The sequence below is a fragment of the Nannospalax galili genome, unplaced genomic scaffold, assembly GCF_000622305.1.
Source record: "Nannospalax galili isolate Female #2095 unplaced genomic scaffold, S.galili_v1.0 scaffold1685, whole genome shotgun sequence".
Taxonomy (NCBI): Eukaryota; Metazoa; Chordata; class Mammalia; order Rodentia; family Spalacidae; genus Nannospalax; species Nannospalax galili.
The window spans coordinates 425913-452986 of record NW_008352830.1 but is presented as its reverse complement, the minus strand read 5'-3'; the positions used below and the strand labels follow the sequence as shown (position 1 = coordinate 452986).

The window sequence follows — 27074 nt, the reverse complement described above, 5'->3', positions numbered from 1 at the left end:
GTGCAAGGCACTTTTGTAAGGACTTCATCAGTTGTACCATCTCCCTGGTCCACAAGCAGCTATTGAGCACCTTCTTCATACCAGGAACCTATCTTGCCATAGAGTAACTTTTAAGGGCTGCTTGTTTTTTCATGCTGGGGGCCAGGATCTCTCAAATGCTAAGCATGTGTTCTTCCACTGAGTTTGGCTGCTGGTCTAGGGGCAATCAGAAGTATCACTGAAAGTTTCCTTTGAATCCTCATTTTATATGCAGACCCCAGCCCTGCCATCTTATACAGGATGGTAAGGAACTCAAAACCAAGGACTCAAGGCTCCTTGCCCACTCAGGGTTCCCCAAGGTCAAAGTGAAAGAAGGAAAGTTGATAGAGATGAGGTCTCCAGACAGGAGTAAGGTGAAGGGTGTGCACTGGAATGTTCTGTGGGCACATCCCCCAGGGCCACTGCACTTCAGCACACACTGAACACAGAAGGGGCCTGGCCTTGGTACTTCTCCTGGGCTGTCTTCAGGATAGGGATGAGGTTCTGGAAGGTGGGGCGGAATGAGGCCTCTGATTCCCAGCAGTTTTTCATGAGAAGATAGATCTGGATTCAAGGGAGAAAGAAAGGGCTGTGAGGGCCACTCACCCTATAGTACTGAGGAACAGAGGCAGGGGGACAATGGTTGGAGGCCTCACCTCGCAGGGACATCTGTCTGGCCGTGGTAGCCTCTCTCCTCGTTCCAGAAGCTCTGTGAGCCTCAGCACTGTCATCTGGCCCTGGGTGAGGCCGATGAGTTCGATGAATTTCTACAGGACAACTGAAATGAGCTATTTGCAGATAGTGAACTGGAGCGTGAGTGAGTGTGTGTGTGTGTGTGTGTGTGTGTGTGTGTGTGTGTGTGTGTGCGCGCACACGGGGGGAGACCAGAGGAGGATGTCAGGAGTCTTGCTCTAACCCTTTTCATCTTTTTTTTTGTTTTGAGACAAGGTCTTACTATGTAGCACTGGCCTCCATCTCAAAGAGATCCTCCTGCTTCTGCCTCCTGAGTGCTGGAACTAAAGGAGTGCCACTGCACTTCAGCTCCCTCTCCGTCTTATCCCTCTGAGGCAGGGTCTCCCTTGAACCTGAAGTCAGACTAGTGGCCAGTCAGCCCAACACACTGGGGTCCACGCTGCACACCCAGGTGGCCATATCCACACAACTCCGCCCAGCTTGTTGTTCCATTTTCGTGTGTGTGTTGTGCATACATATGCATGTGGAGACCCAGGGTTGATGTCAGAAATGACCTTCCAATGATCTTCCTCCTTATTCAGTGAGGTAGATCTCTCAATGAAATTTCAAGCTCCCGGATATGGCTAGTCTCCCAAGCCAGCTTGCTCTGGGGATACATTTCTGCCCTGAAGCTGGATTTAGAGGCCAGCAGCCATCCAGCATTTACCTGGGTTCTGGGGATCTGAACTCCAGTCTTTGTGCTTGTCCAGCAAGTATATACCCACTGAGCAATCTCCCCAGCCTCCTCTTTCTTTCTTTCCTTTCTTTTTTTGTGTGTGTCTTTTTGAAGCAGGGTCCTCCTGTAAGCCCCAGCTATCCTAGAACTCACTATGTAGACAAGGCTGGCCTTGAACTCACAGTGATCCGCCTGCCTCTGCCTCCCAAGTACTGGGACTACAGGTGTGTACCACCACACCCGGCTTTTTTTTTTAAAGGTTTTTAAAATTAATTTATTTATTTATTTTATATGTATGTGTGTATTGCCTGCATGTAAGCAAGTGCATCCGTGTCATGAAATGCCAGTCAGAAGAGGCTGTCATATCCCCTGGGACTAGAGTTATAGACAGTTGTTAGCTGCCATGTGGGTGCTGGGGTTTGAACCTGGGTCTCTGCAAGAACAACCAGTGTTCTTAACCTCTGAGCCATCTCTTCAGCCCTCCTCTTTCTTTTTTAAAAATATTTTTTAGTCGGGCATGGTAGTGCGTGCCTTTAATCCCAGCACTCGGGAGGCAGAGGCAGCCAGATCTCTGTGAGTTCAAGGCCAGCCGGGTCTACATAGTGAGCTCCAGGGTAGCTGGAGCTACAGAGAGACCATGTTTCAAAAAAAAATCTAAAAAATTTAAAATTAAATTAAATCAATAAATGAGAGGGAAGATCTCTTACTCTTGGCTGAGGGGTCTGGTACAAGCAGGCTAGGGGTCACTGTGGGCAAAGCAAATGGTCTGAGATGTCACCAGAATGAACAGCAGAACTGAGCCAGGGAATAGGGGGTTCCTGATGACCCCTGAGGCCTCACCCACACAAACAGAATATTGGGCTGGAGAGATAGCTCAGTGGGTTCTCAGCAGCTAAGAACACTTGCTGTTCTTCCAGAGGACCTAGATTGGATTCCAAGCACCCATGTGGTGGTGGCTAACAATCATTTATAACTCCAGTTCCAGGGGATCTGACACCTTCTTCTGGCCTCAGTGGGGCACTGCACATACATGGTGCACTTACATACAGGCAAAACACTCATACACATAGAATAAAAATAATACAATAAATAAATTGCAGAATAAACTCTTGGGATCCTGCCCATTTGCATTTTACAGGTTTCAGTTGAAAGCTCCCTGCAAGGCCAAGTGTGATTGTACATGCCTATCTTTCCAGAACAGAAAGACTGTAAGTTCTAGGCCACCCTAGGGTATATAGGGAGACCCTGTGCTAAACAAAATGAAGATGGCTCAGCAGGTAAAGGACTGACTCCTGCAAGTTGTCCTCTGATCTCCACCATCACCCCTGCCCCACATACACAAAATAAGTAAAATGGGAATTTAAAAAACTAAACAAAATCAATGAAAACCAGTTTCCCCCAGTGCAAAGCAGCCCCTTCACAAACCAGGCAGGACCTTTTGGTACAGGCTTAACGAAAAGCTAAGCTTTAAATGCCTGACTTTCTAGATTGCTCCCCTGGAGTAGAACAGGAGGCCTAGCACTCACCGTCGGGGGGCTCTGGCTGGAGTCACAGTTTGTCAGCAGCTCATACAGGGTCACCCCAAAAGACCAGACATCAGATGCATAGTAAAATTTACATTCCTTCAGGCACTCGGGTGCATACCTGGGGGAATAGGGTACTTAGGTCTAGGAGTTGGATTCAGGGCTTTTACGGGGCCTGAAGGACCCGTCACCCCAGTTGGGATCCCACCTTTAAGGGCACAGCCTGAAGAACTGTAGCTCTCTTAAGCCAAGCCAAACTGGCCCTATCCCCTGGGTACCATGAGGCTTCGGCTCCGCCCCTTCCATCCCTAGGCTCCCTTCCGGCTTTGCTGGAATCAGGTCCTTCCCTCTGTGATCCATGGAATATACTCCACCCTGTTGGTTTCTAGTGACAATGGCATACGCCCCCTCAGACTATGCCCCATCCTGGTCACCAGAACACCGGGCTGTCGCCGTCCTCGCGCACGCGGTAGTATTCATGGCCTTCAGGCACTGCCTTGGCCAGGCCAAAGTCTCCGATCTTGACCAGCGTGTTGTGGTCCAGCAGCACATTGCGCGCAGCTAGGTCTCGATGGATGTAGCGCTGGGAATGCAGGTAGGCCATGCCCTGGGGGCAGGGCTGTGAGTCAGGGTCAGCCAGGGGAGCGGTAGGGCAGGGCTTGGGGGTGCCAGGGCCCGACAAGCAGAGACCAGTGTGGCCACCTGGCCTCGAGGGAGGAACGAGCAAAAGGTGATGGAGCCAGAGCACAAGGGTTGGGCCTGCAAACCTGGATAGGAGGGTGAGTTGCGAAGGATGGGGCTTGGTAGGCGGGTCCAAGCAAAGCTGAATGTGTCTGAGCATTGGGAACTGGAAGGGCTACGGGTAGGGTTTGCAGGGGCTGGCCAGGCAAGGCATGCTGGACAGGAGGGAGGGTGAATAAAGGGGTCTGAAGAGATGGCTCAGTGGTTAAGAGCACTGACTGCTTTTGGAGAGAACCCCATTTCAGTGCCCAGGACCCACATGGTGGCTAACAACCATCTGTAACTCCAGTTCCAAAGGATCTGGTGCCCTATTCTGGCCTCCATGAGCAGTGCACACATGAGATACACATATGCTTGATATCAAGCACAACATTCATACACATAAAATTTTCTTTTAAGGAACTGGAGAGATGGCTTAGCAGTTAAGCACACTGGCTGTTCTTGCAAAGGACCAGGATTCGACTCCCAGCACCCACATGGCAGCTAACAAACAGCTGTAACTCCAATTCCAAGGGATCCAAGGCTCTCTTCTGTCCTCCAAGGACACTGCATGACACAAGTGCACTTACATACATGCAGACATAAATAAAATAGCCCAGCCTGGTCTATATAGTAAGTTCTAGGCCAGCTGGGGCTACAGGGAGTCCCCGTTTCAAAAGGAAAAAAAAAACTTTAAAAAAATTTTGAGCTGGACTTGGTGGCGCATGCCTTTAGTCCCAGCATCCAAGAGGCAGAGGCAGGCGGATCTCTGTGAGTTCGAGGCCAGCCTGGTCTCCATAGTGAATCCAGGACAGCTGGGGCTACAGGGAGACCCTGTCTTAAAAAGACCAAAAAAAAAAAAAAATTGTTATTTTTGTTTTATGTGTATGAGTGTATTGCTTGTATATATGTAAGTGCACTCAAGCTGTGCAATGGGAGGTCAGAAGACGGTGTTGGATCCCTTAGAACTGGAGTTATAGATGGTTGTTAGCCGCCATGTGGGTGCTGGGAACCAAACTCAGGGATCCTCTGCAAGAGGAACCGGTGCTCTTATCCACTGAACCATCTCTCCAGCACCTTCCTAGCTTCCATGTGGGTGCTGGGAACTGAACCCAGGGTCCTCTACAAGGACCACTGAGTCCCTTCTTTTAAATCTTAAAAAATTTTAAGAAGGGGGTGGGCTGGAGAGATGACTCAGCAGTTAAGAGCACTGGTTGCCGGTTTAGAGGACCTCAGTTGGGTTCCTAGCACCCACATGGAGGCTAACAACCACCCTTAACTGCAGTTCTAGGGGATCCAATGCCCTCTTCAGGCTGCTGCAGGCATTTCACTTACACATATGCAAAACACTCATACACATAAAAAAATAAATCCAAGCTAAGCATGGTGGTAACATATCTTTAATCCCAGCACTTGGGAGGCAGAGGCAAGTAGATCTGCGTGAGATCAAAGCCAGCCTGGTCTACATAGTGAGTTCCAGGCCAGCTACAGGGATACCCCCTGTCTCAAAAAAAAAAAAAAAATCATACTCTCTCTCTCTCTCTCTCTCTCTCTCTCTCTCTCTCTCTCTCTCACTCCAAATAAATAAATAAAAAGAGGGTACAGGCTTAGTGGGTGGGGCCAAACTAAGGTAGAGTTAGGAACAGAGATTGTAGGGGCTAGGCCAGACAAGCATGGTTGAGGGTATGTATACAAAGTGTGGAGGAGAGCTTGGTAGGTGGGGCCAAGCAAAGATAGGTGGGTTCTGGCATCAGGAAACTAAGGATTAGGGGCTGGGCCTACCAGGGTTCGGTCAGGTGACCTGGACACAAAGAAGGATGGAAGTTCAGTTCAACTACAAGAGCAGAGGCAAGGACAGGACCCCTCAGGGCAGGCAGAGGAGATGCAGAGGTGGAGGTTCTGGAAAGAGGGGCAGGGTGGCTCACCTCACAGATCTGCTGGGCGAAGAGCAAGAGCTGTGCCAACCCCACGCTGTGGCGGGGTAGATAGTCACGGAGGCTGCCCAGAGGGACGTATTCCATGACCAGCTGCACAGACTTCTCCCCTGTCAAGGAGAGGGGCCATGGGGGATGTTGAAAAAAGGCCCGGTGTCCCTACATCCCACATCCCTGATGAGTCCCCTCCCAAGTAGGGACATAAGACCAAGAGCTGTGCACACCCGTTGAAATGGATCCATGAAGGACCCTGTCCCCCAGTGAGGGATGTGTTGGGACATCCTGTCCATCTTGGCCCCAAGAGGCAATTGAGCAATTCTAATTGGTCAGGCAAGTATCTCACACCCACACCCTGACCCCATCTAGAGCCCCGAACTTACCTTGGTCCTCACAGCAGCCTTTGTACTTGACAATGTGTTCGTGGTACAGAGTCCGTAGGATTTCAATCTCCCTCCACCAGCCTGAGCGGAGCTGGGGGCCAGATCCGTCTTTAAGGGCTTTTACAGCCACCATCTCCCCGGTGCCATCATTGGCTGGGTCATAACAGTACAGGCTGACCTTGCCAAAGTGACCCTGGCAGGATGGGGCAGGAAGGTCAGCACCAGGCCGTTCCAATGGGTGTCACTGGGTCTTCTTTCAATTTCCCAGGATCCTCTTTGAAGTTAAGAGGTCTTCACACATACCCCTCCCCCATCTCTGAGAACCACTCTTTTCTTTGTGGGAGGAGGGTCTTTTTTGAGACAAGGTCTCCCTATAGCCCCAGCTGGCCTAAAACTCACTATGTAGACCAGGCTAGCCTTGAAGATTTGCCTGCCTCTGCCTCCTGACTGCTGGTGCTTGCCACCACACCCGGCTTTAAATTTTTATTTATTTATATATATATTTTATTAATTTATTTATGTATTTATTTTGGTCTTTTTGAGACAGGGTCTCCATGTAGCCCCAGCTGGCCTGGAACTCACTATGTAGACCAGGCTGGCCTGGAACTCACTATGTAGACCAGGCTGGCCTCGAACTTACAGAGATCCACCTGCCTCTGCATCCACAGTACTAGGATTAAAAGGGTATACCATCACACTCAGCATATATTTTTATTTTATGTGTATAAATGTTATGCTTGTATGTGTAAGTACACCCCTGTCATGCAATGCCCTCAGAGATCAGAAGAGGATGTTGGATCCCCTGGAACTGGAGTTATGGACAGTTGTTAGCAGCCATGTGGGTGCTGGGAATGGAATCAGGGTCCTCTGCAAGAGTAGTCAGTGCTCTTAATCACTGAACCATCTCTTCAGTCTCCCCCCCCCTTTTTAAAAAATTTTTTGAGGTCTCAACCCTCCTGGAACTCACTTTGTAGACCAGGTAAGCCTCGTACTCAGAGAGAGAGACGAGATCTACCTGTCTCTGAACATTCAGACTATTATTATTATTATTATTGTTATTATTATTATTATTATTACTGTTGTTGTTGTTGTTATTAATCTTTTTTGAGACAGTTTCCCTGTAGCTGAAACCCCAGCTGGCCTGGAATTCCCTATGTAGACCAAGTTGGCCTCCATCTCAGAGAGATCTCTTGCCTCTGACTCCCAGAGTGCTAGGATTAAAGGTGTGTGCCACCATGCCTGGCCCAAACTATTAAAATTTCCTTAAGCTCCAAATTCTTCCCAGGGCTTCTAGCAGTCCTGCCCCCAACTCTCCCCTACACTTTGGCAATCCAGCCCCGCCCCCAGCTCTCCAGCCTCTCCCAGAGCTCCAGACCCGCCCTCACCTCTCCTAGGTCCCGGATTTTTTTCAAATAACGCTTGTGGAAAACTGTGGGATCAGAGGCCGGTGAGTCTGCATTTACAGCTGAGACATCCACCAGGTCTGGAAGAGCGGTAGTGGGCAAGGTTAGAGCCTGGCCCTCCCCAGCTGGCCCACACCGGATCACAGGCTGGGCCCCCGCCCCCTAGTATCTCCCTCTCATCTACACATCTGTAGGTGAACCCGAAACTCCCATGTACCCCAGTTCAGAGACCTCAAGGGCACGATGCCTGCAGGGACCCCACCGCAGCCCATCCCCAGGGCCCCACGCACTCTGCGGTTGTAGCCGAGTGAGGTCACGCAGGATGGTACGGAATGACGGCCGCTGGGCTGGCTCATAGGTTAGACACTGGCTGGTGAGCGTGGCCATCTCTGGACACGAGGGATCAGGCAGATGGTGCTGCTTCAGATAGAATCGCTCCTTCTATGGGGGATGGGGACCCACGGGAGTGAGTAGGCTATCCCAGCCCCTTCCTCTAAAGGCACGTCCAGGTCTAGGGGCAGCAGGATGGCTCATCTTTAAACTTCCGTTTCACAGAGGAGCCAACTGAAGCTTGGTAAAGGGCTGCAGTCTGGAATCTGACCCAGTGCAGCCAGCTCTACAGAGCTGAAGCAGGTCTCCTCCTAAGCCAGGTTCACCCACCAAATCCTGCATTTAATCAGATCTGTGGGGTGCATTGCTCAGCCCCTCATGTGGACTAGGGAACCATTCGGAGCCCACGATTCTACCACACTGCCCAAAACGGAGGCACCAGGGTATTTCTGTTTCCTTTTAATTATTTATTTTTATTTTATGTGTGTGTGTTTTGCCTGCATGTATGTAGGTTTACCATGTGTATGCAATGTCCACAGAGACCAGAAGAGGGCGTCGGATCCCTGGAACTGGAGTTACAGATGGTTGTTAGCTCTGAACCTGGGTCCTCTGCAAGAGCAGCCGGTGTGGTCTTAACCGCTGAGCCAGCTCTCCAGCCTGTTTTCTTTTGTTGAGGTTTCATCTGTGCCAGGCTGGTTTGAACTCGATACATAGCCAGGGACAACTTTCAACTTGTTTTTTTTTTTCTTTTTTTTTTTTGAGACAGGGTCTCTCTGTAGCCCCAGCTGGCTGGTCTCGAACTCACAGAGATTGCCTGCCTCTGCCTCCCAAGTGCTGGGATTAAAGGCGTGCACCACCACGCCTGGCTCAACTTTCTTAACTTTTTAAAAATATTTATTAGATGTGAATGTGTGTGGAGGTCAGAAAATAACTTGCAGGAGTCTGTTCTTTCCTTCTACCACATGGGCTCTGGGATCAAACCTGGGTTGTCAGGCTTGCTGCAAGCACCTTTATCCATTGAGTCATCTCACCAGGTTGCTCTTTATCTTATGAAAAATTTTAATTACATTTACATATTTAATGTGTGTGTGTGTGTGTGTGTGTGTGTGTGTGTGTGTGTACACCCGCAAGCACACATGTAGAGGTCAGATAACTTGTGAGAGACAATTCTTTCTTTCCACTATGTGGGACCCACAGATTGAACTCAACTGGTCAGCCTTTAGCCACTGAGCCGTCACTCCCTATGTAGCACAGGATGAGCTTCAACTTCTGCCACCACCTCTCAAGTGCTGGGATTATACGTGTGGACCACCACACCTGGTTTGTGTGGTGCTAGGGCTCTGTGCATGCCAGGGGAGTGTTCTACTCACCCAACCACAGCCCCAATCCAGGAAGGGAAGCATATTTTCTTTAATTGCTTTCTTTGTCCCCAGCACAGATTTCCACAAGGACGTTAAAAAATCAGGAAGGCACAGAGTCTGGTCAGTGGTTAAGAGCACTGACTGCTCTTGCAGAGGACCTGGGTTTGGTTCCCAGAACTCAAAGCGGCTAACAACCACCTGTAACTCCAGTTCTAGGTCTAAAGCCCTCTTCTGGGCTCCACAGGCACATGGTCTATTTATACATGTACAGGCAAAACACTCATATGTATAAAATAAAAATGAGTAAAATTTTTTTAAAAACTTGGAAGGCTGTGAATGCCAATTGATAGTTTGGGCATCTGTGGACATACCTCGGAGGGGCTACGGCCCTGGAGTGGTGCCTCCCCATCGAAGCAGATCTCGAGGAGGGTGGCACCAAAACCCCATTTGTCGGCAGCGGTGCTCAAACTACCGGCCTCTCCAGTTAGGCACTCGGGAGCTGTCCAGGGGATGCGTTCCACCTGCTCTGGGGACCACAAGTCACAGGTCAGAAGGTTGGAAGGGACAGAGTTTTGGAAAACCAGTGTCCAGCCCACCTGTGGAACTCACCTTCCCTGGAAAGGGCACCTAAGCCCACGCCTGGGTCGCTGAGCTTGATGAAGGGGCTGGTGTCCTCCTCCACCCCCAGCCGGGCCAGCAGGATATTCCGGCCACACACATTCCCGTGAACCAGTTTCTTGTCCTCCTGGGATGGGAAAAGGAGAAAAAGGTGTGTGACTCCCCTGGGCAGGGCAAGACAGTCTCCATTCACCCACCATCACATCCCATGAGGCCATGGAAGAGGCAACCATCAACATTACAGGGGATGATTATATGATGTCATTAGAACCAGGCAACCCTGAGAGCTGACTGGGTTGCACCATACCATCTCCACATACCAGGTAACTGAGGGCACTGGCAAGCTGTTGAGCCACAGCCACCTTCCAGGTCATGGGCACCTGGCCCCTTTGTCGTCGCAGCCACACATCCAAGGGACCATGTTCTACAAACTCAGTTACGATGATGTCTAAAAAGACACAGCTGCTAGAGGGGCAGCTCCCTCCCTCCACTTCCCACCACCTCCAGGGACCAAGGACAGGTCATGGGGGCTCTTGCTGGGGGGTGCTGAGGCTGAGCAGGGTTTGGAGGGGGAACTCTGAAGACAGAGGAAAGGGGGAGGTAGAGATGGAATGGGGAATTGGGGCCCAGTGAGCAAGGACTGAGGAACTGGACAAGCAAGTGACAAGAAAGGTGCAGGAAATGGAGAGATGGAGGCAGCAGTGGGTCAGGCACAGGCTGGGAAAGTGGCCTTGGGGTACAGACTAGCATCAGAGGAAGCAAGAAAGGGTAACACACACATGCAGGACAGGCAGAAAAAGGACAAGGTGGAGCCAGGTCCAGCCAGATCTCGGTGAGTCCAGGTCAGCCTGGTCTACACAGTGAGAGACTCTGGCTTAAAAAAAAAAAAAGAAACAAACAAGGTTTCTTCTAGGCTATAAGTAGGGCTGAGACACAGGGGGAGAGGGGACACAAGTTTGGGGTCTGCTTATGGCTGCAATGCCAAAGGGGTCAGAGAGTGAGTATGGGCTGGGATGTAAGAGTTGGGACGGGAAAGGGAGACTAAGATGTCAGGGATCAGGCTGTGGGTCAAGAACTGGGGTAAAGAAAGGGGTCAGGGAGAGAGAAGGGCAAGGTACAAAATAGGATTGATGTAAACATAGGGAGGTGCAGAGTGAGGAGTGGGGTATGCACTGAAGGGTAAGGCAGAGTCCTGCTTCGGGGATCCCTGAGAGATGAGTGGTCAAAGGGGCTGGGAGTGTGGCCCAGGGGTAGAACTCTTGCCTAGAAATCCCCCAATGAGGAGATGGGGCGAGGCTCAGTAATAGAGCCCCTGCCTAAAATGGGGGGCTGGGGGTATGGCTCAGAGGTGGAGCCCCTGTGAGGAGCCACAGTGAGGGTAAGGGCATGGCTCAGAGGTAGGGTGTTTGCTCTGCATGCTTGAAGGCCTAGGTTCCATCTTGTAAAAATGTAGTTCAGAGTGAGGGTTCAGGCCAGGGCGAAGGTAGAAGCATGAGGTGCGAGCCTGGCTGGGTGTTAGGGTGCACTCACTCTCTGAACCACGCACACAAACACCATGCAGGAAAGCCAGGTGCATGTGAGACACCTGGCTCATGAGGCTAGCTGTCTCGTAGAAGGCCTGTGAAGACAGGACAAGTCCAGGACACTGTAATCCCCACTGTTCCTCTCACTGTCCCCTCCAGACACCCTGGGGTGGACTAGCTCACTCACCAATGCGATGTCATGGTGACTGGGGTCGAGGACTTTAAGCACCACACGGAGCTCCTGCCCGCTGCCCCCACCAGGTTCAGGGGGATACCCACTGTCCACTTTGCCTTCCTCAGGGCCCCCTACTCGCAGAAGGCCCTCATATACATTGGTTCTTGTACCCTGGCCCAAGTGGGATAGCTGGAGGAAATGACATCCAATACTGCTGTGAGGCTGGCTGCAGGTGACCTCCAGATCCCTGGGACTCCCCATCCCCTGCAACACCTACTTGCGTGATTTCATCTTGACGAATCCTGTGGAAGCTGAGCTGGCTGAGGTTGAGTGGCCTGGTATGGGCGCGAGACCCCCTCATGATCAGGAGGTTGGACAGTTCTAGGGGTACAAGCAGAAATCGCCCACATGGACTGACACAGGGGAACACAGTCCATACCCACCTGACTGTCAGCCTTCTACTTACCTCCCGGCTGGGGCAGACAGCAGTGTCGCAGAGGGAAGCAGTCATCTCCAGCCCGCAGAGAACAGCCCTGCAAAGCCACCCTGAGGTCCCCCACGCTGGCAAAGGAGCGATCCCAGCCTTCCAGGACAAATGCCCCAGGCTGCTGAGCAATGGGAAACTTGCGGAGGCGGAGGCTCTGAGGGCCACTGCCTTGTGCCTGGGGTGGGTGGGGGAGAGAGGTGAGTAGGGGTTGGGATAGAGAACATGCTCAGATTCAGCCCAGGATGACCATCCCTCCTTAAGCCTCCCTGGCTGGCTCCAGGCCCACCGGGTCATGCTGGGCCACTGTGAGAATCAGCCGATGCAGGTGACTGGTGCTCCAGTGGATGAGGAAGAGACCATCCTCCGGCCGCAACTTGGCCTGCACAAATGAGTCCCTGGGAAAGGGTAGAATGAGGGATACCATCAGGCCCTGTGTGGGCACTGGCAGACCCATGCCTGGTGATGGTGGTGAGAGACCAGCCCAGGGATCCACACACCAGTCCCTTGGGAGCATGGCTCTTGGCATACCCCTTTAGTCCCAGTACTTGAGAAGCAGAGGCAGGCTGATCTCTGTGAGGTTGAGGCCAGCCTGGTCTACATAGTGAGTTCCAGGCCAGCTAGGGCTACAAGGAGACCCTGTCTCAAAAAGACGAAACAAACAAACAAACAAACAAACAAACAAACAAACAAACAAACAAACAAACAAACAAACAAAGCCTGAGGAACTGGGTGCAATGATGCAGATCTGCAATTCCAGCACTCAGGAAGCTGATGTCAGAGGGTGGCAGAACTATCTAGTGAGTTTCTGTACAACCTGGGCTCTGTCTCCTACTCCCCTCCCCCCACAAAAAGGTGCTGGAAAGCTGGCTCAGCAGTTAAGAACACTGGCTGCTCTTGCAGAAGACCTAGGTTTGGGTCCCACCACCCATATAGCAGCTAACTACTGTCTAACTCCAGTTTCAGGGAATCTGATGCCCTCTTCTGGCTTCTGTGGGAATTCAATGTGTGTGGTGCATTTACATACATTCAGACAAACACTCATATATATAACATAAAAATAAAAAACTGCCAGGCGTGGTTGCACACATCTTTAATCCCAGCACTTGGGAGGCAGAGGCAGGCGGATCTCTGTGAGTTCAAGGCCAGCCTGGTCTACATAGTGAGTTCCAGGCCAGCTGGGGCTACAAGGAGACCCTGTCTCAAAAAGACCGAAAAAAAAAAAAAAAACCAAAACAAAAAACCCCCACAACATCAGAACATCACATACCAACACTGAGTCCATACACACATACACACACACACGGCCAGAGACACATATCATGTAAGAACAGACACATGTGAATATAGTGTCAGACACAGTCACTCAGACAGGAAATAGCCATCCAATGTCACAGGGGACACACCCAGCCACAGTAGAACATGAGTAACTTAGTGGAGAGAAAGTCACATGCCCCAAAACAGACACCACAGCTGCAGCCGGTCATCCTGGGTCAAGGGCCACATGGGGACACTATGGTTTCAATATGGTTTGTCCCCCTGAGACTCACATCTGACCCTAGTGCACATGGTGAGGGGTAAAAGGGTGGACACAGGGCCAGATGTGGTAGCACACACCTTTAATCCCAGCAGAGGCAGAGGCAGAGGCAGACTGATCTGTGTGAGTTTGAGGTCAGCCTGGTCTGCATGTTGAGTTCCAGGCCAGCTGGGGCTACAGGGAGATCCTGTCTCAAACAAAACAAAACAACAAAAGAAAACAAAACACAACACAAAACACCAAACTAAAATCCCAGCACTCAGGAGGCAGAGGCAGGTGGATTTCTGTGAGTTCAAGGCCTGCCTGGTCTACATAGACAGTTACAGGCTGGCCAGTGATACAGAGTAAGACCCTGTCTGAAAAAAAAAAAAAAAAAAAACAGTCATGAGCCAGGTGTAGTGGTACATGCCTCTAATCCCAGAAGAAGATCAGGAGTTCAAGGTCATCTTCAGCTACCCACAGAGTTTGAGACAGCCTGAACTACATGAGACACCCTCAAAAAACAAAATAAGGGGCCGACAAGATGGCTCAGCAGGTAAAGGAGCTTGCTGCCCAGCCTGATGACCTGAGTTCAATCTCTAGGACCCATGTAGTAGAAGGAGAGCAATGACTCCTACAAATTGTGCTCTGACTGCCACACATGTGCTAGGATTACAGGTGTGGACCAACATGTCCAGTTTATGCTGTGCTGGGAAATCAAACTGGACTTTGTGCCTGTCAGGTAAGCATTCTGCTCAGTAACATTTAGCTTCAGACTAGAAATTCCTGTGTGTGTGTGTGTGTGTGTGTGTGTGTGTGTGTGTGTGGTGTGTATGAGTGCATGCATGCCATTGTACACTGGTGTAAGTTCTAGAAGACAACCTTGGGTGTCAGTCTTTGGTCACCCTTGGTTGACCACTTTTGTTAAAGCTGGGGTCTCTGTCGTTCATGGCTGCATACATCAGGCTAGCTGGCCTGTGAGCTTTCTGGCATGGCTTCCACCTCCCACCTCACTGTATAATCACTGGGATTACACACGTGAGTTACAGAGCTGTTACGCAGATTTTAGGGACAGAACCTAGGTCTTCACACCTGTCAGGGCAAGCACTTTATAAACACTGAACCATTTCTCAAGGGGATCCGATGCCTCTCTGGCCTCTGCAGGCATTGTACACGTGAGATACACTTGCATACATCTAGGCAAAACACCCATACTCATAAAATAAAAATAAAGTAAAAATAAATTTTATAAAATAAAATAAAATATAGCCAAATGTGGTGGCCTCTTTAATCCCAGTACTCTGAAGGCAGAGGCAGAGAGAGCTCTGTGAGTTGTAGGCCAGCCCAGTTTACATATCAGTTCCAGGTCAGCTGGGATTACATAGTAAGAGCCTGTCTCAAACAAAACCCTGGGACTGGAGAGCTGGCTCAGCAGTGAAGCACACTGGCTGCTCTTGCAGAGGAACCAGGTTCAGTTCCCAGCACCGACATGGTGGCTAACTACTGTCCTTAACTCCAGTTCCAGGGAACTGAATGCTCCCTTCTGGCCTCTGCAGGCATTGCACAAGATGGGTGCACTTACATAAATGCTGGCAAAACACTCATATACATAATAAAAATTAAAATTAAAAAAGGATTTTAAATAACCCAATAATTGGTTGAGTGTGATGGCACACGCCTTTAATCACAGCACTCAGGAGGTAGAGGCAAGTGAATCTCTGCAAGATCAAGGCCAGCCTGGTCTACATAGCAAGTTCCAGGCTAGCTGGTGCTACAGGGAGACCCTGTCTCAAAAACCCAAACAAAACAAAAACCCAATAAAAATAAACAAATAAATCTTTAATTTTGAGATAGGGTCTCACTATGTAGCCAAAAGCTGTCCTCAAAACTGTCATTCTCCTGGACTAGAGAGATGACTCAGCAGTTAAGAGTACCAACTGCTCTTACAGAGGACCTGGGTTCGATTCCCAGCACCCACATGGTTCTTAACAACTGTCCATAACTCCAGTTCCAGGGTATCTGACACCTTCTGAACTCTAGGAGCACTGCATGACACAGGTGCACTTATACACATGCAAGCAATGCACATAAAACAAAAATAATAAGCTGGGCGTGGTGGTGCATGCCTATAGTCCCAGCACTTGGGAGGCAGGTGGATCTCTGTGAGTTTGAGTCCAGCCTGGTAAAAAACCTGTCATTCTCCTGCCTCAGCCTCCTGAGTGCTGGGATTACAGCTGTGTGCCACCATACTCTGCTAACCTCTTTTCTTTATGAGTGTCCAGTACAGGGGTCGACTTGCTAGAGGTAACAATAGTAATAAGCAAAGAAGGGACTTAAAGGAGTCAGACACAAATGGCCAGAGAGCTAGACATAGACACAGTGGCCTACTGATGTGGTCCATAGACAACTGGGGCGGCACACACCTGGGTGTGCTAGCAGGTGCACCTGTAACCCTCAGGAAGCGAAATGGCCACTTCAGCATTCCACAGGGTAGGGACGAGCCTCAGGGAGCCTAAATGTCTAAAGATAAACTCAGCTGCTAATTCTCAGTGTCTCAGGGTGGACAACAGATAGCCACACACAGATCAATGACCAGACTCACAAACCATGGGATGCAGGCAGCTGCTCATGCTTCTGTCCCTGAGGACAGTCACCAACCATTCATGCAGTCCTGTGCACACACACACTGGCCTAAGCATAATCATGTAACATGCCCCTGAAGGGCAGTTTGCACTGGCATAATCTACTGTTGTATGGGAATCCTGTCCTGTAAAAACATAAGTCCCTGGAGCAGTGGTACAGCCCCATGACCAACCAAACAGTCATGCATGGGACAGTCTTAAACATTGGACCCTCGTAATGACACACTGCCCAACCCATCCCAGGTGAGTTCACCTAGCACAAAGGTACACTTTGATAGGCACCCACCCCAGGGCCAGTGAGAGGGATCAGTGGGCAGGGGCTTGCTGCCAAGCCTGACAACCCAAGTTTGATCCCTAGGACCTACATGGTGAAAGAAGAGAACCAACTCCCACAAGTAGTAAGCCGGTACTAGTTGGATGTGTGCTCATACATGTATGCACAGAACACATGTAAACATGTATAGCCAAGACCATGCATATTCATGTAATAACAGAGGGGCTGGTGCAGGTACACAAAGTTCCATATGAAACACGTGTGTTCAGACATGGACACAAGGAGACACATTCAGAGAAACACATATGCTCACACAGAGACAGACACAAGACACACCACACAGAAGGTGTGCATGGGGCCACCCAGTACATGCAGTGCATGACTACACAGTGGATAGCATTCTCATGGGCTGACACCACACATGTGTGCACCAACATGCACACATACTCAGGCACCGAAGACACATGTATTAACATGCACAGATGCTCAGGCATTGCACACATGTGCACTGACATGCACACATGTTAGATGTATGCAGGAGCATCCGAGTGTGCATATGCCCTGTGGATGTGTGAACGAGTGTGTCACACTGCATTTGGAATCCTCGCAGAGCCACCCCTACCACATGCCTGCCACTCACAGCAGTGGCCCATGGATGCCGTCCCGGATGCTCAGCACCAGCCGCGGGGGTGCCACCTCATGGCACAGGTAGTGGCTGGAGTCTGCGGTCAAGCGGAAGTAGCCATCCACCAGGGCGACAAAGGACAGGGCCGCAGCCCTGGAAGGCAGGGTCAGCTCCTGTGACCGGGGGACATGGTTAGGGTTCCAGGCAGGCCGGGTCATGGCACCTCGTGCCAGCCACTGCCTGGGGCCTCACCAGGCACTTGTTGTCCTGCCTGTGTACACGGACACGCTGATCCTTCAGCACCATGTGGGAGATGTCCTGGAAGTCACAGAAGTAGGACCAGGCCGGTTTCTGTGGCTTCTCCACTGCATTCTCCCCAGCACTGAGGGCCTTGGCTTTCTTCCCAGATGAGCTGGTTTGGGGAACCCTGCCACCATCACTCTCAGACGCCTAAAGACCCAGCCAGTGGGGCAAGGAACAGAGCAAGGATGGTCTGAGTCCTTCAAAAGACAGAGGGAAATGGGGCATGGGGGTTCATGCCTGTGACCTCAGCACTGGGAAGTCTGGGGCAGGAGGATCACCATGAGTTCAAGTTACATAGTTGAGTTCCAGGTTAGCCTGAGCTACAGAGAGAGATTGTGCCTCAAAAAAATAAAAAATAAACTGAGCATGTTGGCACACGCCTTTAATCTCAGCACTCGGTAGGCAGAGGCAGGTGGATCTCTGTGAGTTCAAGGCCAGCCTGGTCTACATAGTGAGTTCCAGGACAGCTGGGGCTACAGGGAGACCCTGTCTCAAAAAGACCAAAAAATAAAAATAAATAAATAAAATAAAATAAAAAATCAGGGGCTGTTGAGATGGCTCAGCAAATAAAGGCATTTGTAGCCAGGCCTGACCATTTGAGGTCAATGCCTGACCACATGGTGAAAGGAGAGAACCAACTCCTCCTGCAGGTTGTCCTCTGACCTCCACACACACAAATAAATTAAAAGAAAAATAAAAAATCAAAGACAGAAGGCCAGACAGAAATGCCTCCAAAGTCAAGTGAAGACAGGGCTCCCATAGGCCACCCTGAGGACCCCACAGCTAATGGTGAGTGGGGACCCCAGCCCCAGGGCTGCCAAAACCCCAGACTACAGGCACCATCCTGCTCACCTGGGTCTGTACCAGCCGCCACTGGATTCCTCCGGTTCCCGTCACCAGTACCTCGTGAGTGGGAGGCCCAGTGGTCACCTCTGGGCCCAGGTCCCCAGGGACTGGTCCACTATTCTGGAAGTAGCAGGGGTCCCTCTCAGCCTGGGCCAGTATCTCCAGGTGATACACAGGAAGGAGCTCTGAACCGAATCGAGGTGCCAGGCGCTCCAGGGTGGCCAGGTATTTGACCATCACGACCTGCTGGGAAAGGTGGCCAGGCCTGAAGGCCCGCAGGAAGCGGCGGAAGACTCTGCGAAGGCGCAGACGTGTGAGAGCATTGTGTTGACAGATCTGCTGGCGGAAGGAGCGAGGGATGCAGTCCTTGAAGCTGTGAAGGTGACATGGTTTGTGAGGGGAACAGGTCAGGAATCTGTGCAGCCAGACAGTTTGTGTGACATGGGGTGAGTGGCTTAACCTCTCTGATTCTCAGCTGCATTATCTAGAAAATAGGCCCAATGTCAGGAATGGGAAAGACTGGGTCCTGGGGTGGACAGCAATTGGAAAGCTGGGGCTATGGCTTCTGGGCCACCCTGAGCTACATAGGGAGACTTTGTCTTAAAACACAAACAAAACAGGGCTGGTGAGGTAGTTCAGGGTAAAGGGGTTTACCACCAAGGCTGATGACCTGAGTTCAATCTCCAAACACTTAGAGAATTAGTGTTCACAATAGGTGTTCTATAAGTGCTTCTTGTATGGATGAAGGCCACATACAACATCTACTCTAGGCTCTAGTGCACGAGGTTTTCCACCCACCTACTCCAGTCTCCACTCCGTTCCCTGTCACCTGATCTCTCTGGCCACCTCCTGCAGGGAGACTTCACGGCTGAGAGCAAGGTGGCAGAGGTGCAGAAAGGCCATGCCTAGACTCTCGTTCTTAAAATAGTGGATCTCTTCCTCGCTTGACAGATCCCGGAGGGAAATCACGTCATTCACAAACTCGTGCTTACCCTGGGAGGGGAGGAATTGGATAGAATGTTTTTACTCTGTAAACATTAAGCTCTAGTTCCCTATTTCTGGGCATCTTGTGGGGAGAGGAGACATCACTATTTTTCTAGAAAGGCCAAATACACAGCACACACACCACCTCCATCAAAGCTTGTGCCTGTGGCAGACATCACTAATCAATCCCAACAACCATTCAACCCAAGTTCTTTTGGTTTAGGCACCTAAGAGATTTTAGTTGATATCAGCTGAAACATTTTAGCTAAAGTGGGGGGAGGTTAATTAACTATTCCTATTTCCTCCCCTAAATACTCCAACCTCCCTATCCTTACTCATACCTGCTCAAAGAGATACTCAAATGAGGCAGAGTCCAGGAGCTGGACCCCCTGGTCTGTCCGGTCTGAGGAAGTCTCTGCCCCTGGGAAACCACAGCGGTATACAGCCGGCTCCTGGGGATTCATGCCATGCCAGTTCCGGAAGTAGAACCTGAGAGACAGGAAGGCACACAGCAGGTTCTTAGAGATGCACACAGCTCCTGAACCAATGGAACCAGCTGAGGACAGGGGGACAGATGGCTCAGTGAGTGAAGCACATGCTGTGCAAGCATTCTGACCCGAGTTCAAATCCTCACAACACATATGAAGGCCAGTGTGGCAGTGCGTGTGGAATCCCAGTGTTCCTGCGGAGATGGGAGCCCTGGAACCTCACCAGCCACCCTGCCTTGGGGCATGCAGTGGTGAGCAAGAGAGCCTGTCTTGGGCCAGTGAGGTGGCTCAGTAAGGAGCAGGGTGCTTGACACCAAGCCTGATGACCTGAGCTCAATTCCACATGGTAGGAGAGAAGCAACTCTTGTGCCATAGTACACAGGCGCACACGTGCACGTGTGCACATACGCATACACACACAGACACGCAGACACAGACACACACATGCACGCATCTTCCACTCACCTCATACGAAAATACAGCGTCAGGTTTGTACTTTGGGATGTGTCCAGGACATGGTTTGGTGGCAGCCAGACCTGAGCCTGGGCATCGTAGAGGGCGAAGAGATTGAGGCAGGGAGGAGTGATTCCTGGAGGCGGGGGGGCAGATCAGGAGTTGTGTGGTCTGTAGGCCTCAGCTCTGAGGATCCTGGGACCCACCTACCCACCTGCTGTTCCCCTTCAGATACTTCCCAGGTCCCTCCCCTGTCTATAGTCTGGCACATATGGACACAGGCAGAAGGTGACTCAGTTATGCCCCCATCATGCCACATCTGCCTTAGTTGCTGCCTTAAGCTTTCCACAGATCCCTACTGCCCGCTGAGAAATACCGATCCTTCAGCACCGAGTAACTGGGACCTGGCTCTGTCAGTCAGGCATGCTTTTGATTCTTCTATTTTTATTTTACTCATTTATTATAGTTGGGGGCAGGCTGAGTGCTGGCTCAGCAGTTAAAGAGCACTGGCTGCTCTTACAGAGGATCCGGGTGCTACAGCGGAGCCAATGCCCTCTTCTGACCTCTGCTGGCATTGCACAGCATGGGTGTGGTTACATACATGCAGGCAAAACACTCATATAAATTTATAAAAATCAAAATTAAGTTTAAAAATTTTCATTTATTATTCTTTTATTTCATGAGTGTATTGCCTGCATGTATGTACGTACACCCATTCTGTGCAATGCCAGCAGAGGTCAGAAGAGGGTGTCCTGTTGGAGTCCCTGGAACTGGAGTTACAGACAGTTGTTAGCCACCATGTATGTACTGGGAACAGAATCTGGGTCCTCTGTTAATAGCAACCAGTGCTCTTAACTGCTGAGCCATCTCTCCAGCCCCCAAAATTTAGGGGTTTTATTGGGTTTTTTTTTTTGGCCTTTTTGAGACAGGGTCTCCCTGTGGCCCCAGCTGACTGGAACTCCCTTTGTAGATCAAGGCTGGCCTTGAATTCAGAGATCCATCTGCCTCTGCTGACTGCTGGGATTAAAGGCGTGTGCTACCATGACCAGCTATCAAAATTTAGCTTTTAAAAATATTTTAGTTTTTATTTTATGTGTATGAGTGTTTAGTTGCATGTATGTAAGTGCAGCACATGCATGCAATGCCTGGGGAGGTCAGAAGGCACTGAATCCCTTGGTACTGGAATTTTGGATGGCTATTAGCTACCATTTGGGTGCTGGGAACTGAACCCCGGCCCTCCGCAAGGGCAGGCAGTGCTCTTCACCACTGAGCCATCATCTCTCTAGCCTGTTATTTATTTTTGAGATAGATCTCATGTAGCTCAGGTTGCCCTTAAACTCCCTATGTAGCCAAGGATAGGTTTAAACTACTGATTTTCCCACCTCCACTCTCCACAGTGCTGATATGACAAGCATGCACCATCACGTCAGACTCATGTGGTGCCGGGATGGAGCTGGGGCTTTGTGCGTGCCAGGCTCTGCTCACTGAACCCCAGTGAAGAATTTCGATTCTTACTTCCCTTTCCCAGTTCTTAGAATCAGCCCCATCAGCCCCAGTGTCTTCTGGTTCCTCAAACAGGGTATGGTCTCTGGGCCTCAATGGACACTGTTCCCTCTGCAGAGCCCTGGTCCCATCACTCATGCTAGGACCTTGACTGCAGTGGGGAACAGAGGACCTGCTGCAACTAAGCAATGGATCACCCGGTATGAAACTCAAGGGAGATGCTCATGGAGCATTGTGGGAGAAGGGGATTCCCCATAGGCAGCAGGTGAGTCATCTTAAACGGAGGGAACTCAATGCAGTGACAGACATCATATCCTCATGTGGTTTGAACATGTCCTAAAGTCCACGTGCTAGAAATGTAACACCCAACATCACATGCTAATGGAATTTGTAGGCAGTGCCTTTGATAGGTGAGATCACAGAGGTTTTAGGAAAAGGGACCACATGATGGTGTTAGTGGCTTCTACTGAACCACACCAACAGCCCCTCACTGAGCTCCCTGGTTCAGTACTCTCCTTATACATTCCTGTGTTCCTACATCTCTCCCCCCTCCCCTGCTCCCCCCTCCCCTCGAACCTGAGTCCCGACGTGAGGCTGCCTCTCAGGAGTTGACTCCTGGTTTGTGAAATGTTGTCTATGAAATGGACAGAAAGATTGCCACCCAAACCAAGGCTATGTACTCACCCACTTTGTGTGCGATCTGGATACAGATGTCCTCCACAGTCAGAGATGTCTGGCTGAAGGTGACCCAGGGTTCTCGACCCTCTGGGCCAGCCCAGTGCAGCAGCACTGTGAGGCCTCCTGTAGTGACCATGGGTTGAGCTTCTTCACCAACTGCCTTCCTGGCTTTTGCCTCAGCTCCCCGATGACACAGAGGCATGCTTCTCACAGCTCACTGTGTTGGTTAGGCACAGGCAGTCAACTCCCAGGCCACAATCTGAAGGCCCCTTTGTGCCTCTGCTTTGCACTCACCCAGGTTGAGGCACTGAGGGAAGATCTGGGGTCCCCTGGCTATGTGACTGCCTCCCCTCAACTTCACTTTACACACTTGTTCCACAGTGCTGGTGACTCCTGTTGCTCATGATGTCACTAAACCATCATTTTTATTTTTCAATCTTTTTGAGACAGGGTCTCCCTGTAGACCAGGCTGGCCTTGAGCTCACAGAGATCTGCCTGCCTCTGCCTCCAGAGTGCTGGGATTAAAGGCTTATGCAACCATGCCTGGCCAAGCCATATTTTTTGGTTAACTTTTTTGAGGCACAGTTTCATGTAGCCCAGGCTGGCCTGAAAACTCACTATGTAGCCAAGGATGACCTTGAAGCTCTAATTCTCCCATTTGTTATCTCAAATGCTGGGATTATAGGTGTGCACCATCTTGTCTGGCTTGCTTGTGTATTTATTTATATATTTACTTATTCAGTTAAGCAGGGCATAATGGCACATGGTTTTAGTCTCAACACTTGGAGGGCAGAGGCACAGCCTGGTCTACACAGAGAGCTCCAGGCCAGCCAGAGCTATATAGTGAGACCCTGTCTCAGAAGATAGGTGCTGGAGAGGTGGCCAATGGTTAAGAGCACTGGCTGCTCTTGCAGAGGATCTGGGTTCACTTCCCAGAATCCATATGGCAGCTTAAGAACCATCCTTAACTCAAGTTCCAGGGGATCCGATGCCCTCTTCTGGCCTCCATGAGCATGGCACCCATGAGTACACATTTACATACATGAAGGCAAAGCACTCATACACAAAGAATAAAATAAATGAAAAAAAAAATTTTAAAGGAGGGAGCTTGGGTGGTGGCACACACCTTTAATCCCAGCAGTGGGGAGGAAGAAGCAGAGGCAGGGACGTTGTGAGTTTGAGGCCAGTCTGGTCTTCATAACAAGTTCTAAGTCAGCTGAGGCTACAGGGAGACCCTATGCCAAAAATAAAAAAACAAAAAAAGAAGGGGAGTAGGTAGGGCTAGGGAAATGGCTCAGTGGGCAAAATGTTTGCACATAAAATAAAAATAAAACTTTCAACAAAAAATGATTGATGATAGATAGATAGATAGATAGATAGATAGATAGATAGATAACACAGACAGGTATCTGCTCTGAATCAAGCTCCCAGATGCAGGCAAGCAGATGAAACAGACCTGACAGCGTGTTTTAGAAGTTCCTGTGTGACCTCAGGCAGTGCACTTAACCTCTCTGGTCCACCACTTCCGTAAGTAGAACAGACATACTGAGACTGTGGAAAGATGTTCCCACCTGGTTCTTCATGGTACTGGGTAAGTACAGACCTTGAATTAGACAGGAAAATTTTACAAAAACAAAAAACAAATGAGACTCCAACCATTAGTGGGATTGCAGGGGTCAGGAGAAATGCAGTGTTTGCTTATCATGCAAAATGCTCTGGGTTTGGTCCCTCACACCACTTCACCAAAAAAATTCATTCATTATGGAGTCAGCAAGATGGCTCAATGGATACAGGTGCTTGTAGCCAAGCATGATGATCTGAGTTCAATCCCTGGAACATATGTAGTAAAAGGAGAGAATCAAGTCCTGCAAGTTGTTCTCTGACCTCTATAGGTACCATGTGTACACATGTACACACAAATGCACACTAAATATAACAAAAAATTTCTTTGGTGTTTTTTTGAGACAGGGTCTCCCTAGAGCCCCAGCTGACCTCAAACTCACTATGTAGACCAGGCTGACCTTGAACTCACAGCAATTTGCCTGCCTCTGCCTCCCAAGTCCTGGGATTAAAGGCGTGCGCCACCATGCCTGGCATGACAAAAAATTTTAAAGAATTAAATAGTTAAATTAAATCATAATTAGCTTCACCATTATCATTTTTCTCTCAGTGTCTGCAGATCCACCCCTGCAGGTAATCACAACCCCTTCTGACTCCTCTCAGCTTGGCAACTTGGTTGGGGGGGAATACACCTGGGTCCTCTCAATTCAGGGATGTGGTCCCATGTACTATTTTTCAAAATTATGGGCGTGTGTGTATATGTGTGTGCGTGGTATATGTATGTGTGCTCACCTGTGTGCACATTTGTGGAGGCCAGAGGACAGTGTCGGGTCTTCCCCATCACTTTTGACCTTATTTACTTTATTTTCTTATTTTTTTTTAATGTGTAGATCCCCTAGAATTGAAGTTACAGATTGTTGTTAACAGCCATGTGAGTGCTGGAAACTGAACCTGGGTCCTCTGAAAGAGCAGTGAGTGCTCTCAATCGCTGAGCCATCTCTCCAGCCCCCATCTCCACCTTATTTTTTGAGTCAGGGTGTCCCTGTAGCCATGACTGGCCTAGAACTCACTATGTAGCCCAGGCTGGTCTCAGTATCACAAAGATCTGACTGCCTCTACCTCCCCAGGGCTGGGATTAAAACTGTGCCCACCACACTCAGTTCCTCAGCCTTTTCTGGTTTTGTTTTGCTTTGTTTTGGGACATCTCAGCCAGTTGCCCAGGGTGGCCTCAAACTCCCAGCGCCTCCTGACTCAGCAGCCCATGTTCTGGGGTTACAGATACTATGATCCACCATAGCCAGCATTATATTTTATTAACTTTTGTCGTTGTTGTTCTTTTTGAGACAGGGTCTCTCTGTAGCCCCAGCTGGCCTGGAACTCACCATGTAGACCAGGCTGGCCTCAAACTCACAGAGATCTATGCCTGCCTCTGCCTCCCAAGTGTTAGGACAGGTCACACAGGCCAGGCTGGCCTCGAGCTCACAGCAATCCCCCTGCCTCTGCCACCTGAGTGCTGGGATTACTAGCCTGTGTCCCTTATGCCCTGCCCAACATCCTCAATAATTAAAGGCAAACGTCAATGAGATGTCTGTGAGAGCGCCACTAACCATACTTAGATTTTTCTCCCTTCTCTGCCAATTTCTCCCTGGGTACCTGCCCACGTAGATAGCACCGCGGCTACCTCAAAGGCACACAGTAATAGCTTAATAAATGTTTACCTGTCCACGCTCAGGGTGCATCCTGTGGATATAGGACTATTAGGGGAACCCACTTCCTCCTTTCTCATTCGCAAGGTCCAGGCCCAGCTCAGAAGAGGAAATCGGGGTGCCCTACACTTGGGAAAACTGTATCTCTCCTCCACTACCCACAGTACCCAAACCTATAAAACAATCTGGACCCGGCCATAATTGTACTGCACACTCTCCGCGCAACTGACCAGCGCGGACAGCGGGTGCTGCTGGTCCAGGTCTTGTGAGGTGCTGTCAGTCTCCTGGCTTGCATCCTGCCCGCCCGAAGCGTCTTTCCTGCCTCGTGGAGCAGCCTCCTAGAACACCCTCCTAGAACACCCTTTTGGCCAACTTCCCAGGCGCGCTCCCTCCGCACTCACCAGACCCGGGGATCACCAGCTCGAACCCCGGACCCCGCCCCACCACAGCAGGGAGCAGCAGCGGGTCTCTTGCCGACGCGCCCCTTCCCATTGGCTGCCTGAAACACGCATGCGCATTGGCTGCGGTCCGGAGCCTGCCCACCGTACGTTGCGACTGGTCATTCTGCTGAAAAGGCGCAGCTCTTTGGTGGCGAGTCTCAGCCGTGATTGGTGGGAGCAGCATCCGGACATTCTGAAGCATCTATGATTGGCTGGCCCTGGTGAGGGCGGAAAGGCAGACGAAGGGCTGGCTACAGGGCCAGGCGGAAGGCCGAGGTAAGTCTGAGGGCAAAGAGCAAAAAATTGAGCGCGGGGACTAGCAGGATCATGGAGGCTTTAGCGGCGGCTGTGCAACCTTCACCCCAGGCATGCAGCCCGCCACGTCACCCTCACCCTTACAGTTCCTTCCCACTGTCTCCACCCCCTCCCGCCCGCTTTGTTAAAAGAACTGGGGTTTTTTGGTCATTTTGAGATAGGCTCTTCTTGTAGCCCCAGCTGGCCTGGAACTCGCAATGTAGACCAGGCTGGCCTTGAACTCACAGAGATCCACCTGTTTCTGCCTCCCAAGTGCTGGAATTAAAGGCGCGGCTTTGATTTTTTGAGACAGGGACTCTGTATCCCTGATTGGCCTAGACCTATGTAGACCAGGCTGGTCTCGTACTTGCTAAGATTAAAGATGTGAGCCACCAAGCCCTCAGGGGGTTAAGAGCACTGGCTGGTCTTGCAGAACACCCTGGTTCAAATCCTAGCACCCACATGGCAGCTAACCACTATTCTAACTCCAGTACCTGGGGATCCCATGCATTTACATACATGCAAGCAATACACACATACACATAATTTAAAATATTAAAAAAAGAAAAAAACTTAAAGCCAGGCATGATGGCACACACCTGTAGTCCCAGCACTTGGGAGGCAGAGGCAGGCGGATCTCTATGAGTTCAAGGCTAACTTAACTTGGTCTACACAGTGAGTTCCAGGCCAGCTGGGGCTATAGGGAGACCCTGTCTCAAAAAGACAGAAGACAAAACAAAAAAAAAAAAAAAAAAAAAAAAAAAAAAAAAAAAAAAAAAAGAAGAAATTTACATTGTTTACAATTCTAGAATCACAGCTCTTGGGAGATCCAGGCAGGCCAATCAAGGTACTTGCCACCAAACCAAACCCCATGACCTGAGTGCA

General features: G+C 50.2%; 1 protein-coding gene across 10 annotated transcripts; it reads right to left on the bottom strand.

Annotated features, from left to right (window-relative positions):
• Nucleotides 1-141: 141 nt before the first annotated feature.
• Nucleotides 142-26369, bottom strand: Tyk2 (tyrosine kinase 2). Of its 10 annotated transcripts, XM_029554541.1 has the most exons (27): nucleotides 25857-26367; nucleotides 24542-24644; nucleotides 23933-24019; nucleotides 23646-23792; nucleotides 22196-22406; nucleotides 20021-20144; nucleotides 19409-19556; nucleotides 18913-19076; nucleotides 18090-18456; nucleotides 17187-17384; nucleotides 16950-17107; nucleotides 12167-12275; nucleotides 11860-12055; nucleotides 11671-11774; nucleotides 11406-11582; nucleotides 11226-11313; nucleotides 10016-10143; nucleotides 9687-9822; nucleotides 9449-9603; nucleotides 7677-7827; nucleotides 7369-7466; nucleotides 5984-6176; nucleotides 5595-5713; nucleotides 3384-3568; nucleotides 2953-3070; nucleotides 675-785; nucleotides 142-582 (listed from the first exon to the last, which is right to left on the bottom strand). In XM_029554541.1, the coding sequence occupies exons 5-27, from the start codon at nucleotides 22389-22391 to the stop codon at nucleotides 448-450; spliced, it is 3558 nt and encodes a 1185-aa protein (XP_029410401.1). In that variant the 5' UTR covers nucleotides 22392-22406; nucleotides 23646-23792; nucleotides 23933-24019; nucleotides 24542-24644; nucleotides 25857-26367; the 3' UTR covers nucleotides 142-447. The 10 variants fall into 10 exon arrangements, 9 of the variants coding, with proteins under 9 accessions (XP_029410401.1, XP_008848273.1, XP_008848270.1 ...); XM_008850051.3 differs by lacking the exon at nucleotides 23933-24019 and having other exon boundaries at nucleotides 5984-6074; nucleotides 25857-26368; XM_008850048.3 differs by lacking the exon at nucleotides 23933-24019.
• Between the last annotated feature and the right edge of the window lie 705 nt (nucleotides 26370-27074).